Here is a 14,748-nt window from a genome sequence, read left to right as displayed (position 1 = left end):
TGTCAGAAGAAGGCCCAAAAAAGTGTCAAAGACTCCAGCCACCCAAGGCAAGCGATACCAGTGCACCAAGTCTGGAACTAACACGACCCACTCCCAAGCCATAAGACTGCTAAATAGCTCATCAAATGACTACCTGGACTACCTGCATTGACCCTTCTTTGTACTAACTCTCCTGCAATGACTCTATGCTCACACTGTGGACTCTGCCCACACACTCAAACATACTTACAAAGACACCCCAACACACACATACAATTTTTTGCACTAACTATCCTGCAATGACTCTATGCACACACACTGGAGTATGCATGTACCCACACACACGTACTGACACCACATCTCACACACACACACACACACACACACACACACACACACACACACACACACACACACACACACACACACACACACACACACACACACACACACACACACACACACACACACACACACACACACACACTACATACTCCCACACACATAACATGCAGCACACATGCATACTGATGCCACACACACACACACTTTCACAGTCACCACATACAATACTGCTAATGTCTCTTATCTATCCTTTTTCCTAGTCACTTTACCCCTACCTACAGTATATATACATAACTACCCCAATTAACTCGTACCCCTGCACATCGACTTGGTACTGGTACTCCCTGTATATAGCCATGTTATTTTCACTCGTTATTGTTATTTGTAATTTACTGTGTATTTATTTCTTGGAAGAGGATGTCACACGCCTCTAAATGACACAAAACCCTGATTACCCACAAGGCACCACTTTTTTCCGAACCTTTCCTAATGCCTGCGACATCGCTCCGTCACCTTTACAATAAAAGACAAACCCCTTTTCTATTTCCCCTCTCTCACCTCTTTTCATCTCCCCGCTCCTCCCATTATCGACAGAGAGAGCAAAAGAAAGAGAGAAAAAAAGAGAGGGAGAGAGTAATGGGACTATTTTCTCTTAAATCTCATTGTGTGTGTGATGTGTATCTACAGTGAACTCTTCGTGCCCCCACTTAGAGATGCTTTCTATGATTGCTTTGAGTCACTCTGACCCCCCCCCCCCCTGATCCAATAAAGGTACAGCTGTAAATACCTGGAGGAGATTGGTTACATCCCAAATGGTACCCTATCCCTATAAAGAGTCTTATGGGCCCTGATCAAAAGTAGTACACTATTTATACATTTTTATTTAACCTTTATTTAACTAGGCAAGTCAGTTAATATTCTCCTACATTAATTTCACACTTAAACAAACTTCAAAGTGTTTCCTTTCAAATGGTATCAAGAATATGCATATCCTTGCTTCAGGTCCTGAGCTACAGGCAGTTAGATTTGGGTATGTAATTTTAGGCGAACATTTAAAAAAAAGGGCCCGATCTTTTTAAGAACAAATTCTTATTTATAATGACTGCCTACACCGGCCAAACCCAGACGACGCTGGGCAAATTGTGAACCGCCCAATCATGACCGGTTGTGATACAGCCTGGAATCAAACCAGAGTGCCTGTAGGGACACCTCTAGCACTGAGATACAGTGCCTTAGACCACTGCGCCACTCGGAAGCCCAGTGTAGGGAATAGGGTGCCAATTGGACGCATCCATTGAGTGCTTACTGCTTTCACTCCACCAGAACAATTTCAGCTCCAATATGACACCTCTCTCACTTTCTCATTTGCTTTCTTGTTCACACTGGAAATTAATTGCACTTGCACTTATTCGCCTGTATTCTCTGCCCGTCCTCCTCCCATACTCCCCCTGTGTGTCTCTCTCTCTCTCTCTCCCCCGTTTCTTCCCTCCATTCCTCCCTCAGGGCACAGAGTTGAACGATGACCGTACACCGTCAGATGCCTCGGTGACGACCACCTTCACCATCCTGCTGATTGACAAGAATGACAACGCGCCCAAGTTCAACAGCTCCGAGTACCGTGTGCACATCACCGAGCTGGCCCAGGTGGGCTTCGCCCTACCTCTCTTCATACAGGCTGAAGACAAGGATGAGGTGGGTTACCATCACCACGCATGCATGCCTGTAACAATACATATGGCAACAAATGGTAACAAACGGTAATAAACAGTAACACTTTATTTGACATGGTTGAAAGTTCCTGGGATCAGGACCGAATAAGCAGGAAATCCGGAATCCTCCAACCAGGATATCTGGAAAACCTGAGAATTTTGGGAACTTTAATGGAATCTTGCAATCCTAGATGTTGCGTTGGCTCAGTACAGCAGTATGGATTCAGATGTAGTGTATTTTAGCAGTAGTGAGTAGTTGCAGAGGAGACATTGTGCTGTGCTGAGTGAGTGTGTCAGCCCAGTGGGAAAGCAGCCCTGTTCAACAGCATCCTCTTTAGTTTTCCATCATGTGTCCGCCACTTCCCATTAGCTCTATCTAACATCCCACCGCGCTGACACACAGACACACATGCACATGCGCTCATAAACAGACACACAGACAATCTTCCTACACACACACTTGCTCGGTCACTCACAGCAGCCCAAGACTAGGAGCCCCATTTCGACTAGACTACAATTTAATTTGCTTTGGAAGATATGGGATACAGCATCAAATTATACCTAACGAGGAAAATCAATCACCACAGGTTGAGATAAGCCGAAAGCTAGTCAACTCTGATTGATTCCAGCACCACAGCCGCCAGGATGAAATTTGATAGATAACTGCAAGTCAAGTGGAGAGAGACGAGAAGGAGGAGAAGAGGGAGGTAGAGGGGTTGGGAAAGAGGGAAGAAGGTGTAGAGAAAGTAGCATAACTAATGGAGTACTGGCAGGAAGTTAAGTGAATAGGGCAGTTGTACAGACAGAGGGAAGCTGAGATAGTCAGAGTGAGAGGTGGAGGGAGAGAAGAAGAGAGAGAGAAAGGGGTGAGGATAGAGAGAGAGAGGCTGAAGGAGAGATAGAGAGTAAGATAGTGAGAGAGATGCAGAGAGAGACAGAGAGAAAGTGTCTGATGGAGAGATAGTGGCCTATTTAGCAGCAGGTTTGTTTATTCATGCCATGGAGTGTGTTTGCTCTTGTCAGCATGGAGATGGATAGGAGTGCTAGGAGCTCCTCCACCAGGTGGTGATGGGCACACCTGGTAGATGATACGAGGGGTGCTGCTCTGACTGCGCCCTATCCCCTATTCGACCCTCTGCCCCCAGAGGCTGTCAGAGTGTCAGAGCATGTGTGTGTGTGTGTGTGTGTGTGTGTGTGTGTGTGTGTGTGTGTGTGTGTGTGTGTGTGTGTGTGTGTGTGTGTGCGTTTGTGTGCGCATGTGCAGAAGTTGGCAGAGGAAATTTACCAAAAATAACACACGTGCATGGCATTTAAAAAAAAATACAGAATGTTGCCATCCGACCCTCAATTCCTCCCAGGCAAAAGCATGCCTCTATCAATACAAGCAGTGCCCCTGTGAATTCTCCATAATAGATGCCTTTAGGTTTATTTCCATTCTTCTCACTATGTAAGCTGGGTGGGCTCAAGGAGGACAGCCACATAACTACAGTAGATGGATTTCAACCAGATCTACAGCGGAGAATGAATCAGAATGCAGCCCCAACTGGGCATCCCTATTCAACCCCCAGCTTAACTACACTCCTTACCTGTCCATCACTAGTGATGAGTACCTAATGGCACCATAGTCCCTATATAGTGCATTACTTTTGACCGGGGCCCGTACACACTTTTGACCGGGGCCCGAACAAAAATATAAACGCAACATGCAACAATTTCAAAGATTTTACTGAGTTACAGTTCATATAAAAGACATCAGTCAGTTGAAATAACTAGGCCCATATCTATGGATTTCACATGACTGGGCAGGGGTGCAGCCATGGGGAGCCAGGCCCAGCCAATCAGAAGGAGTTTTCCCCCACAAAAGACCCCCTCACCCCCCTTCAGACAATCCCACAGGTGAAGAAGCCATTCAAACCCTTTTTGGTTATCAGTACGCACCCTTTTAAGGTTTTGAGACTGACAAAAAAAGCTCACACATGAGTAAGAGACAAATGGGAGCATGATGTTCCCTACTGAAATCTCTATTTTATTATAGTTAGGGTTAAGGTTGTTTAGTTAATGTACTGTATATAATAGTGATGGGAAAACGATGCTTTCTGAATCCTTTGGGGCTTTCACCAAATTGTGTAGAAAATATGTTAATTCCTCCGAGCTTGTAACACAGTGCACACTAGTCAGGTTGATGGATTATCTTGGCAAAGCAGAAATGCTCACTAACAGGAATGTAAACACATTTTGACCGACCGGCTCAAATCGGTCTTATAAAGCAAAATGTTTGATTTGTTTTTTTACATTGGATAAAAGTAGAGACTCAGAGCTACAACATGGTATATCAAACACCACATTTTTGAGGAACAATTAGAAAGTAATTCTTTTTTGAAAGTTGATACATTTGTATACTCACTTTTGAGAAAAGAGCCTTTGAATTTTTGGTACCTACTGGAGAGCTCTCCCTTATCTACACCCATTCAGCATGGTTCACACCCTCTTAAGCCCACCCATCTCTGTAAGGATTCACATGTGAGGTCATGTGCTAAACATAGTAGTACAAATTAAGACTAAAAGTGGTAAAAGTAGTAGCCTACAATAAGGACAAATTCCAGGAAAACAGAAAGTTCCAGATAAAAATATTTTATAAGTATTAGATGACGCTTACCTAGACACACTTGTCTAAATTGATGGGTCATGTGAAATAAATGCTGTAACCCCCAGCCACATCCAGTGGTGGAAAAAGTACTAAATTGTCATACTTGAGTAAAAGTAAAGATACCTAAATAGTAAAAATAAGTCACCCAGTAAAATACTACTTGAGTAAAAGTCTAAAAGTATTTGATTTAAAAATACTTAAGTATCAAAAGTAAATGGAATTGCTAAAATGTACTTAAGTATCAAAAGTAAAAGTATAAATAATTTCAAATACCATATATTAAACCAGGCGGCACAATTACATTTTCTTATGTTTATTGACGGATAGCCAGGGGCACACTCCAACACTCAGACATAACTTACAAACAAAGCATTTGTGTTTAGTGAGTCTGCCAGATCAGATACAGTAGGGATGTTCTCTTGATAAGTGTGGGAATTTGACAATTTTCTTGTCAAAATGTAACGAGTACTTTTGGGTGTCAGGGAAAATGTATGGAGTAAAAAGTACATTATTTTATTTCGGAATGTATTGAAGAAAAATTTAAAGTTGGCAAAAAATATAAATAGTAAAGTAAAGTACAGATACCCCCAAAAATACTTAAGTAGTACTTTCAAGTATTTTTACTGAAGCACTTACACCACTGGCCACATCTTGCTAGGTGGATGGGTCTCTACAGAAGGTGTAAACGGTACAGCCAAATGATTTCTTCCATAGCAGCAATATCAGAAAGTGTCAATATAAATAAAATAATATACAGTATGTACAAAAATAATATCAATAATGATATCCGTGATAGACAAGGTAGTTATATGCATACAATCAGGGGTAAAGTGGTTGAGCAGCAGGGTTAAAAAAAATAGTAGCAGCAACGGCGTATGGCGTGTGTGTTAGGAGAGAGTCATTTAAATAGAGGCTCTGCAGATAGTGCTGATCACTGGTCCGTCCGAACCACACATGAACAAGGGAATCTATATTCGGAGAGCCTGTTTCTGTGCTGCCCTTGACTTTAGTGCAGTGCATGTGATGTCCTCTTCGTTGCAAAACTCCCTGATTTTCTCAAAAACATAAGTTTGTCTAGCTGTGTCCAGTCAAGGTGAAATACATCCACAGGTACACCTGCAATTGACTCAAATGATGTAAATTAGCCTATCAGAAGCTTCTAAAGCCATGACATAATTTTCTGGAATTTTCCAAGCTGTTTAAAGGCACAGTCAACTTAGTGTATGTAAACTTCTGATCCACTGAAATTGTGACACAGTGAATAAAAAGTGAAATAATCTGTCTGTAAAGAATTGTTGGAAAAATTACTTGTGTCATGCACAAAGTAGATGTCCTAACCAACTTGCCAAAAACGATAGTTTGTTAACAAGAAATTTGTGGAGTGGTTGAAAAACGAGTTTTAATGACTCCAACCTAAGTGTATGTAAACTTCCGACTTCAACTATATATATATATATATATATATATATATATATATATATATATATATATATATATATATAGTGGCGTACAGTAGGTCAGCCACCAGGGTGAGACTCGTCGATGCCTGGTGACAGACGGAGTATACATCACGAGGCGTTGGCTCCATCTGCTGGACGTGCCAGGTCTCGACAGGGTCTCCGCCCAAGACTAATTGGGGCTGATTGGGGAGTTGGTGAGTAATCAAGGGCTGATTGCTCACCAGCTGCACAAGCCCAAAAGCTGCCAGAAGGGCAGCACACAGAGAGGACTGGGGGAAGTAAGGTGACTTCTGTGTAGTTGGAGACGGTGCCCGAGCTAAGATGAGGGAGTTGAGTTTGTGTGCCCGTCAGGATACAGCAAGACTCGGAGCCCAGGAGACGGTATCCCGTTTTATTATTTAATAAACACCCTTGAAACTGAGCTAATCATACTCTGTCCATGACTGATCTGTGTAAACATCTTGACCAAATCCCCTGGTCTGCCACATGTGGTGGAGAATGCGGGCAATCTGATAACGTGGTCAGATCAGGGTTGACGTTTACGCAGCATCACCATGGACAAGTTGATAGCTCAGTTCGTCCGGGCCCAACAAGCACAACAGGCGGTTCAGGAACGAACGCTGGAGGAACACCGATTACAAAACGTCCGTCTCGTTGAGGAAATCAGGAAGCTGCAAGGAGGAGCGTCTCCTGAATCCCATCCCAATCAGTTTTTACTCAAACTAACGGAAGACGATGACGTCGAAACCTACCTTTGTACGTTTGAACGGACAGCTCTACGGGAAGGATGGCCAAGGCCGAAGTGGGCCAGTCTGCTGGCCCCGTTCCTCTCTGGGAATGACCAAAACGCGTATTGGGACCTGAACAACGAACAGGCGGCTAATTACGACGGACTCAAACGGGAGATACTCAGCCGCTACAGGTACAGCCTGGCCCATCGGGCTCAACGGTTCTACGACTGGAGGTTCGTAGCCGACGCATCCCCCCGAGCACAGATGAGCGACCTACTGCTCGTCATCAGGGCATGGCTCTAATCCGACGTATCCACCCTCTCCAAAGTTGTCCTGGATCGCTTCTTACGGGCGCTACCCCACGACATGAAGAGGGCAGCGAGTCTATGCGCACCCCAGACTTTGGAGGGCCTCCTGGAAGCAGTGGAGATGCATCAGAACACTCAGGCTCTGCTGAGTGTGAGCCGGGCAGAGTCGGCGACCCGTTCGAGGGGAAGGAAGGACAGCCCCACCGCTGTGTACCCCGCACCGACAGTCGGCAGGGCCAAAAGACTGCAAATCTGTGGAGACGGCTTGGGTAGTGCCGCCCTGCCACTGACGACCCCAGGTAGAAGGAGACCAAAGGAGGTGTTTTGAGTGTGGCTCCCGGGGGCATATTGCCTGGAATTGCCCGGCTCGAGAGGAGTCGGGGCCATCAGTAAGCCCCGGAGGCAAGGTGGGTCACGCCGTGAACTATGTCACCTCCTGTGGGGCGCACCCCGAATCAACTGCACCCATGGTCCCGGTGAAGGTTGACAGACATGACACGGAAGCGCTATTGGACTCCAGAAGTATGGTTACTCTCGTAACCATGAACCTGCTGAACCAGGAGACCGAAAAGGGTAGGGAGATGTCCATTTTCTGTGTTCACGGTGACACAAAGCGGTATCCAATCATATGGACCAACATTGTGACACCACAAGGGAGGTACCAGATGACGGTGGGTACAGTGCCAGAGTTGCCGCTACCTCTCCTAGTGGAATGGGATTGTCCGCTGTTCACGGCCTTATGGGGGCACGAGTTGAGGAAGAAGGTACGAGCCGTCCGAAGAAGAGAGCGGGGACGACCAATAGCCTGTGTGGCCCGGAAGCAACCAGTTAACCAGCATGTGTCTACGGCGGCGGAGTTGGAGGGGGCTCCGGATTCCGAACCAGAGCCCAGCCTCCCCCTCCTCGATTTCGAGGGGCCAGTCGAGACCACTCCTGGGGGCCAACTGAGGAGACAATTCGGGACGGCCCAGTGGGAGGATCCGAACTTGAAAACCGCCGCAGCACAAGTGATAGTGGTGGTTGGATAGCTACTTCCGGGGATGAGTGACTGGCCATACCCCCATTTCCAAATCAAGAATAACCTTTTGTATCAGGTGTCGCGCCAACAGGGGGAACTTCGAGAGGTATTGCTGCCCCGACGGTACGTGGGAACCGTTCTTCAGCTGGCCCACACCCACCTGTTGGGGGCGCACCTGGGAATGGAGAAGACCCAGGAACGGATCGCCACCCGGTTCCACTGGCCCGAGATGAGGAGGGCCGTGGAAGACTACTGTCGCAGCTGCCCAGAATGTAAACTCATGGCCCCGAATGCCCACTTCCGAAGCCCATTGGTCCCCCTACCGATCATCGGGGTGCCCTTTGAACGCATCGCCATGGACATAGTGGGACCCCTGGTAAAAATAGCACGAGGACACCGGTACATCCTGGTGATGGTAGATTATGCTACACGGTATCCCAAGGCCATTCCCCTACGGGCGGCGGTATCCAAGGGAATTGCCCGGGAACTGTTCCACCTCTTTAGCCGGGTGGGCATCCCGAACGAGATCTTGACAGACCAAGGTACGGAGTTTATGACCTGCCTTATGAAAGAGTTGTGTGCCCTCCTGCAGATCAAGCAGATCCGGACCTTCATTTTTCACCTGCAGACGGATGGGCTCGTCGAGGATTTTAATAAAATGCTCAAACAGATGCTGCGGAAGGTCATCGAGCAGGACGGGAAGAACTGGGACCAGCTAATACCCCACCTAATGTTCTCAATCTAAGAAGTACCCCAATCCTCCGCTGGGTTTTCCCCGTTCAAACTCCTCTACGGGAGGAGGCCACGCGGCCTACTGGACCTCGTAAAGGAGGTGTGGGAAGCTCTACCGACCCCATTACGCAGCGTGGTAGAGCATGTGGAGACGATGAGGGAGCGGATGACAGCCATATGGCCCGTCTTGAAGGAACATATGGAGAAGGCCCAACGCGCCCAAGCCCAGGTCTACAAATCGGGGATTCCAGCCCCGAGAATTCCATGTGGGAGACAGGGTGCTGGTCTTAATCCCCACAGCTGAAAGTAAGTTCCTGGCAACATGGTACGGACCATATGAGGTGGTCGAGGAGCTGGGACCTGTCAATTACCTAAGGTTGGGAAGAGCACCTGACGCGCCTCCAGGCGGTGCTGGACACGCTCAGACAAGCCGGGTTGACCGCGAACCCCAAGAAGTGAAAACTAGGATTTGAGGAGGTGGAGTACCTGGGGTATTTGATCGGACGGGGGAACGTCAAGCCCCAGGAGAGGAAGGTTCACGCGGTACGTGACTGGCCCGTTCCACGCAACAAGACACAGGTCAAGTCCTTCCTGGGACTGGCAGAATACTATAGCTGATTTATCCCCAACTTTGGGGCTATAGCTTCCCCCCTCACCGATCTAACCCAGGCCCGCCTCCCGAAAACAGTGAAATGGACGAACGAGACAGAAGCGGCGTTCAGCCATCTGAAGGAAGCGCTGTGCTTCCATCCGATTTTCGTAACGCCTGATTTCCAGGTGCCGATGGTGGTCCAGACAGATGCATGTGATACGGGACTAGGCGCCGTTCTGTCCCAGATACACAATGGTGAGGAGCACCCCATCATGTACATCAGCAGAAAGCTGGTTCCTAGAGAAAAAAGTACTCCATTGTTGAGAAAGAGTGTATAGCGGTGAAGTGGGCGCTAGACACTCAAGTATTACCTGTTAGGTACCCACTTCACCCTGGTCATGGACCATGCTCCCCTGGTCTGGATGGCCAGGAAAAAGGACACAAACGATCGGGTTACCAGGTGGTTCTTGTCCCTTCAACGCTTCTCTTTTTCTGTTGTGCACAGGTCAGGGGCGAAGCATGGAAACATGGATGCCCTATCGAGAAGGGAGACATACGTCGCACTGATGACAGTCCCCTCCCCGACAGAGCTAAGGGGAGGGGGGTGTGTGGCGTACAGCAGGTCAGCCACCAGGGGGAGACTCGACGAGGCCTGGTGACATACGGAGTATACATCACAAGGCGATGGCTCCATCTGCTGGACGTGCCAGGTCTCGACGGGCTCTCCGCCCAGGACTAATTAGGGCTGATTGGGGAGTTGGTGAGTAATCAATTGATTGCTCACCAGCTGCACAAGTCCATAAAGCTGCCAGAAGGGCAGCACACAGAGAGGACTGGGGGAAGTAAGGTGACTTCCGTGTAGTTGGAGACGGTGCCCGAGCTAAGACGAGGGAGTTGAGTTTGTGTGCCCATCAGGATACAGCAAGACCCGGAGCCCAGGAGATGGAATCCCGGAGAGGGTCTCATGGGGGAGACCTATCCTTTTCTTTTGATTTATTATTTAATAAACACCTTTGAAACCGAGCTAATCATACTCTGTCCGTGTCTGATCTATGTAAACGTCTTGACCAAATCCCCTGGTCTGCCACAATATAGTATATACACACCCAACCATTCAAAAGTTTGGGGTCACTTAGAAATGTCCATGTTTTTGAAAGAAAATCTCGTTTTTGTCCATTAAAATTACATAGATTTGATCAGAAATAAAGTGTAGACATTGGTAATGTTCTAAATCACTATTGTAGCTGGAAATGGCAGATTGTTTATGGAATATCTACATAGGCGTACAGAGGCCCATTATCAGCAACCATCACTCTTGTGTTCTAATGGCATGTTGTGTTAGCTAATCAAAGTTTATCATTTTAAAAGGCTAATTTATCATTAGAAAACCCTTTTGAAGCTATGTTAGCACAGCTACAAACTATCCTTATTTAGACTGGTTGAGTATCTAGAGAATCAGCATTAGTGGGTTCGATTACAGGCTCAAAATGGCCGGACACAAAGACCTTTCTTCTGAAATTTGTCCATCTATTTTTGTTCTGAGAAATTAAGGCTATTCCATGCAAGAAACTGAAGATCTCGTACAACGCTGTGTACTACTCCCAGAACAACGCAAATTTATAAGGGCACAAGGTGAGACCCAAATGCAGACACAGGAGGCAGATGGTTGAGCTCCGATATTTATTGTCCCAAAAGGGGTAGGCAGGTTGGGGACCGCCAGGGTGCTCTGTCGACCGCTGGAGACCATGTGAACGGGAGAGGTGAGTGCAGAGAGGGGTTTCGCCAGGGTGCGCCAGCCCCGAATAAAACGGCAGTAGAAGAAGTTAGTGAACGCCAGGAAATGTTGTAACTCCACCCTGGACGTAGGTTGAGGCCACTCTACCACTGCTTTCACTTTTTCAGGATCCATTTGGATATATCCATCAGCTATGACATATCCCAGAAAGGAGATTGTAGAGCGGTGGAACTCACACTTCTCAGTTTTCACGAACGATTGGTTCTCCAGGAGGCGCTAAGGGACTGGTCTGACATGAAGAATGTGTTCTTGGGCAGACCGGGAAAAAAACAGGATGTCGTCAAGGTAGATGAACACGAAATGGTTTAGCATGTCTTGGAGCACATTGTTTACCAGAGCCTTGGTGAGTCCAAACAGCAAGACCTGGCACTCATAATGTCTACTGGCTGTGTTAAAGGCTGTCTTCCACTGTCTTCCACATCTCCTTCGCGTATCTGAACCAGATGGTAGGCATTCCAAAGGTACAGTTTGTAAAACATGGTGGCCACCTGGAGAGGTTTGAAAGCTGAGGAGAGGAGTGGTACGGGGTAACGATACTTGATCGTTATATCATTCAGACCCCGGTAGTCAATGCACTGACACAGGATCTTGTCCTTCTTCTCCACGAAGAAAAACCCCGCGCCAGCAGCAGATGAAGACGGATTGATGCCTCCAGTAGCAGATAATCCTCAATGTACTCTTCCATGGCTTTGGTCTCTGGGCCAGATAGAGAATATAGCCAGTGTGGTGTCTGTCTGTGAGGAGATAAATGGCACAATCATAAGGACGGTGTGGGGGAAGAGAAGTAGCCCGTGCCTTACTGAAAACCTCCAGGAGGTCATGGTACTCAGTGGGGACGACAGCGACATCCCTTGCTTTGCTTACATCACAGGTGTCAAACTCATTCCACGGGGGGCCGAGTGTCTGCGGGTTTTCGCTCCTCCCTTGTACTTGATTGATGAATTAACATCACTAATTAGTTAGGAACTCCCCACACCTGGTTGTCTAGGGCTTTATTGAAAGGAAAAACCAAAAACCTGCAGACACTAGGCCCTCCGTGGAATGAGTTTGACACCCCTGGCTTACATCCTGAGGGGAACGCTTTTAGGCAATGAAAATGACAAAACGGGCTCCAACCCAGCATGAAGCTCGTGGTCCAGTCAATAACAGGATTGTGTTTCTGGAGCCAAGAAAATAAATCCCAAAACCACAGGAACATGGGGGGGAAATCGATGAGGAGGAACTGTAAGATCTCACTGTGGTTTCCTGATACCCATATATGAACGGGCACTGCTATGGGTGACTCTTCCAATAGAGCGGCCGTCCAGTGCCCTTGCATCCATGGGGACAGAGAGAAGTTGTGGGAATACCTCATTTAGAAACCATGATAGCATCCATAAAACTTTCATAAGCCCCAGAGTCAATGAGCACCCAGAGAGACTTAGACTGGTCTGCCCACAGCAGAATCACAAACAAAGGTGGACGGGAGATTGAAGTTAGGGGACTCCCAGTCTGGCTCACCAGAGTACTTGTACCCACTAAAGAAAGGGGTTTCTTAACTGGGAAAGTGGCTATATAATATCCCGCCCCTCCACAGTACAGACAACAGTGACAATTTAGCCTGCGTGAACGTTACCCAACCGATAACCTAGCTCTTCCCAGCTGCATGGGCTCAGGAGTATCCAACTTACCCGTCGCCGATGATTCACTGGGAACCTCGGGTGTTTTCGGCTCTCCTCGGGAAATGCAAACATCGGGGATTTACGGATTCCTTCGGATGGGCGCCAACATCAGCAGATGAATGAGTGTTCCCGAGACACGACCACCTCTCACACCTGCGTTCTCGTAGGTGCCCATCAATCCTAATTGCCAGGGCGATGAGGGAATCAATGTCCCGTGGTATTTCCCGAGCTGCGAGCTCATCCTTTATCCCCTCTGACAGTCCGTGGAGAAAGGTGTCAAACAGAGCCTCCGGATTCCAGGAACTCTCGATGGCCAATGTGCAAAAATCTACTGCGTAGTCATGTCCCACTACAGGAGTTCTGATGTACCTGCAGTAGTTTGAGCCACCTCCCTCCCGTGCAACGGAGAATCGTAAACCTTCCTCACTTCTGCCATGAATTCCTCCAGGCTATGGCACACAGCAGATTGCTGCTCCCACACAGCCGTTGCCCAGGAGAGCGCTCTTCCGGACATTATCGTGATTAAATACGCTATCTTCGATCAGTCTGATGAGAATGAAGAGGGCTGGAGTTCAAAAATGAGGGAGCACTGGGAAAGGAATACCCGGAAGTACCAGGATCACCTGCATAACACTCCGGAGGAGGTAAGCGTAGATCTCGAGGAGCCGGGGTAGGTTGAACAAATCCACTAGTAGTAGAAAGGTTAATGGGTGGTTGGGAGGTCTCAGAGGTGGCGGGCTGCCTATGAGCTAACTCACTGATTTGCTCCATTATAGCCTTGAACACTTTGTTGTGGCGTTCCATCAGGGAACAAAGCCCTGCCAAAAGGACCAGCAGTTGCTCCTCAATGGTGGCTCCCTGCAGGGAGACAGCGTGACGGAGCTGGTTCTAGTCTGCTGGGTCTGTCATGGCCAGTTCGTACTATACGGGCAGAAGGCGAGACCCAAATGCAGACACAGGTGGCAGATGGTTGAGCTCCGATATTTATTACACCAAAAGGGGTAGGCAATAGACAGGTCGGGGACAGGCGAGAGTTCATAAACCAGTTCAGAGTCCAAACAGTACAAGGCAATAGGCAAGCTCGAGGTCGGGACAGGCAGGGGTTCAGTGAACAGGTTCCAGTCCAAACAGTACAAGGGGATAGGCAGGCTCGAGGTCAGAACAGGCAGAGTGGTCAGGCAGGCGGATTCAGCATCAGGACAGACAAGGGTCAAAACCAGGAGGGCTAGGAAAAAACAGAGACTGGAAAAAATAGGAGCTAGGAGAAACGCTGGTTGACTTGGAAAAAACAAGATGAACTGGCACAGAGAGACACAGGGATAAATACACCGGGGACTAATGGGGAAAACAGGAGACACCTGGAGGTGGGTGGAGACAATCATAAAGACAGGTGAAACAGATCAGGGCGTGACAAAACTGGCTCTAACCAGAATAGAAAGTGGAGTGGGAGGCCCCGGTGCACAACTGAGCAAGTACATTAGAGTGTCTAGTTTGAAAAACAGATGCCTCACATGTACTCAACTGGCAGCTTCATTAAATAGTACCCGCAAAACACCAGTCTCAACGTCAACAGTGAAGAGGCAACTACGGGATGCTGGCCTTTAGGCAGAGTTGCAAAGAAAAAGCCATATCTCAGACTGGCCAATAAAAAGAAATGATTAAGATGTGCAAAAGAACACAGACACTGGACAGAGGAACTATGCCTATGTAGATATTCCACACCAAAAAATCTGCCGTTTCCAGCAACAATAGTCATTTACAACATTAATAA

The 14,748-nt window shown here is 47.6% G+C and overlaps 1 protein-coding gene across 1 annotated transcript in view; it reads left to right on the top strand.

The window, feature by feature from the left end:
• LOC120017357 (cadherin-23-like) overlaps positions 1-14,748 on the top strand; it is a 659,988-nt gene that overhangs the window by 378,746 nt on the left and 266,494 nt on the right. Inside the window, exon 10 of the mRNA XM_038960107.1 lies at positions 1,828-2,016. Within this exon, the coding sequence (XP_038816035.1) occupies positions 1,828-2,016 (189 nt within the window). The remainder of the gene's footprint in view (positions 1-1,827; positions 2,017-14,748) is intronic.

The sequence above is a fragment of the Salvelinus namaycush genome, chromosome 22 (genome assembly GCF_016432855.1).
Source record: "Salvelinus namaycush isolate Seneca chromosome 22, SaNama_1.0, whole genome shotgun sequence".
NCBI classification, from domain to species: Eukaryota; Metazoa; Chordata; class Actinopteri; order Salmoniformes; family Salmonidae; genus Salvelinus; species Salvelinus namaycush.
This window is presented reverse-complemented; position numbering and strand designations above follow the sequence as displayed.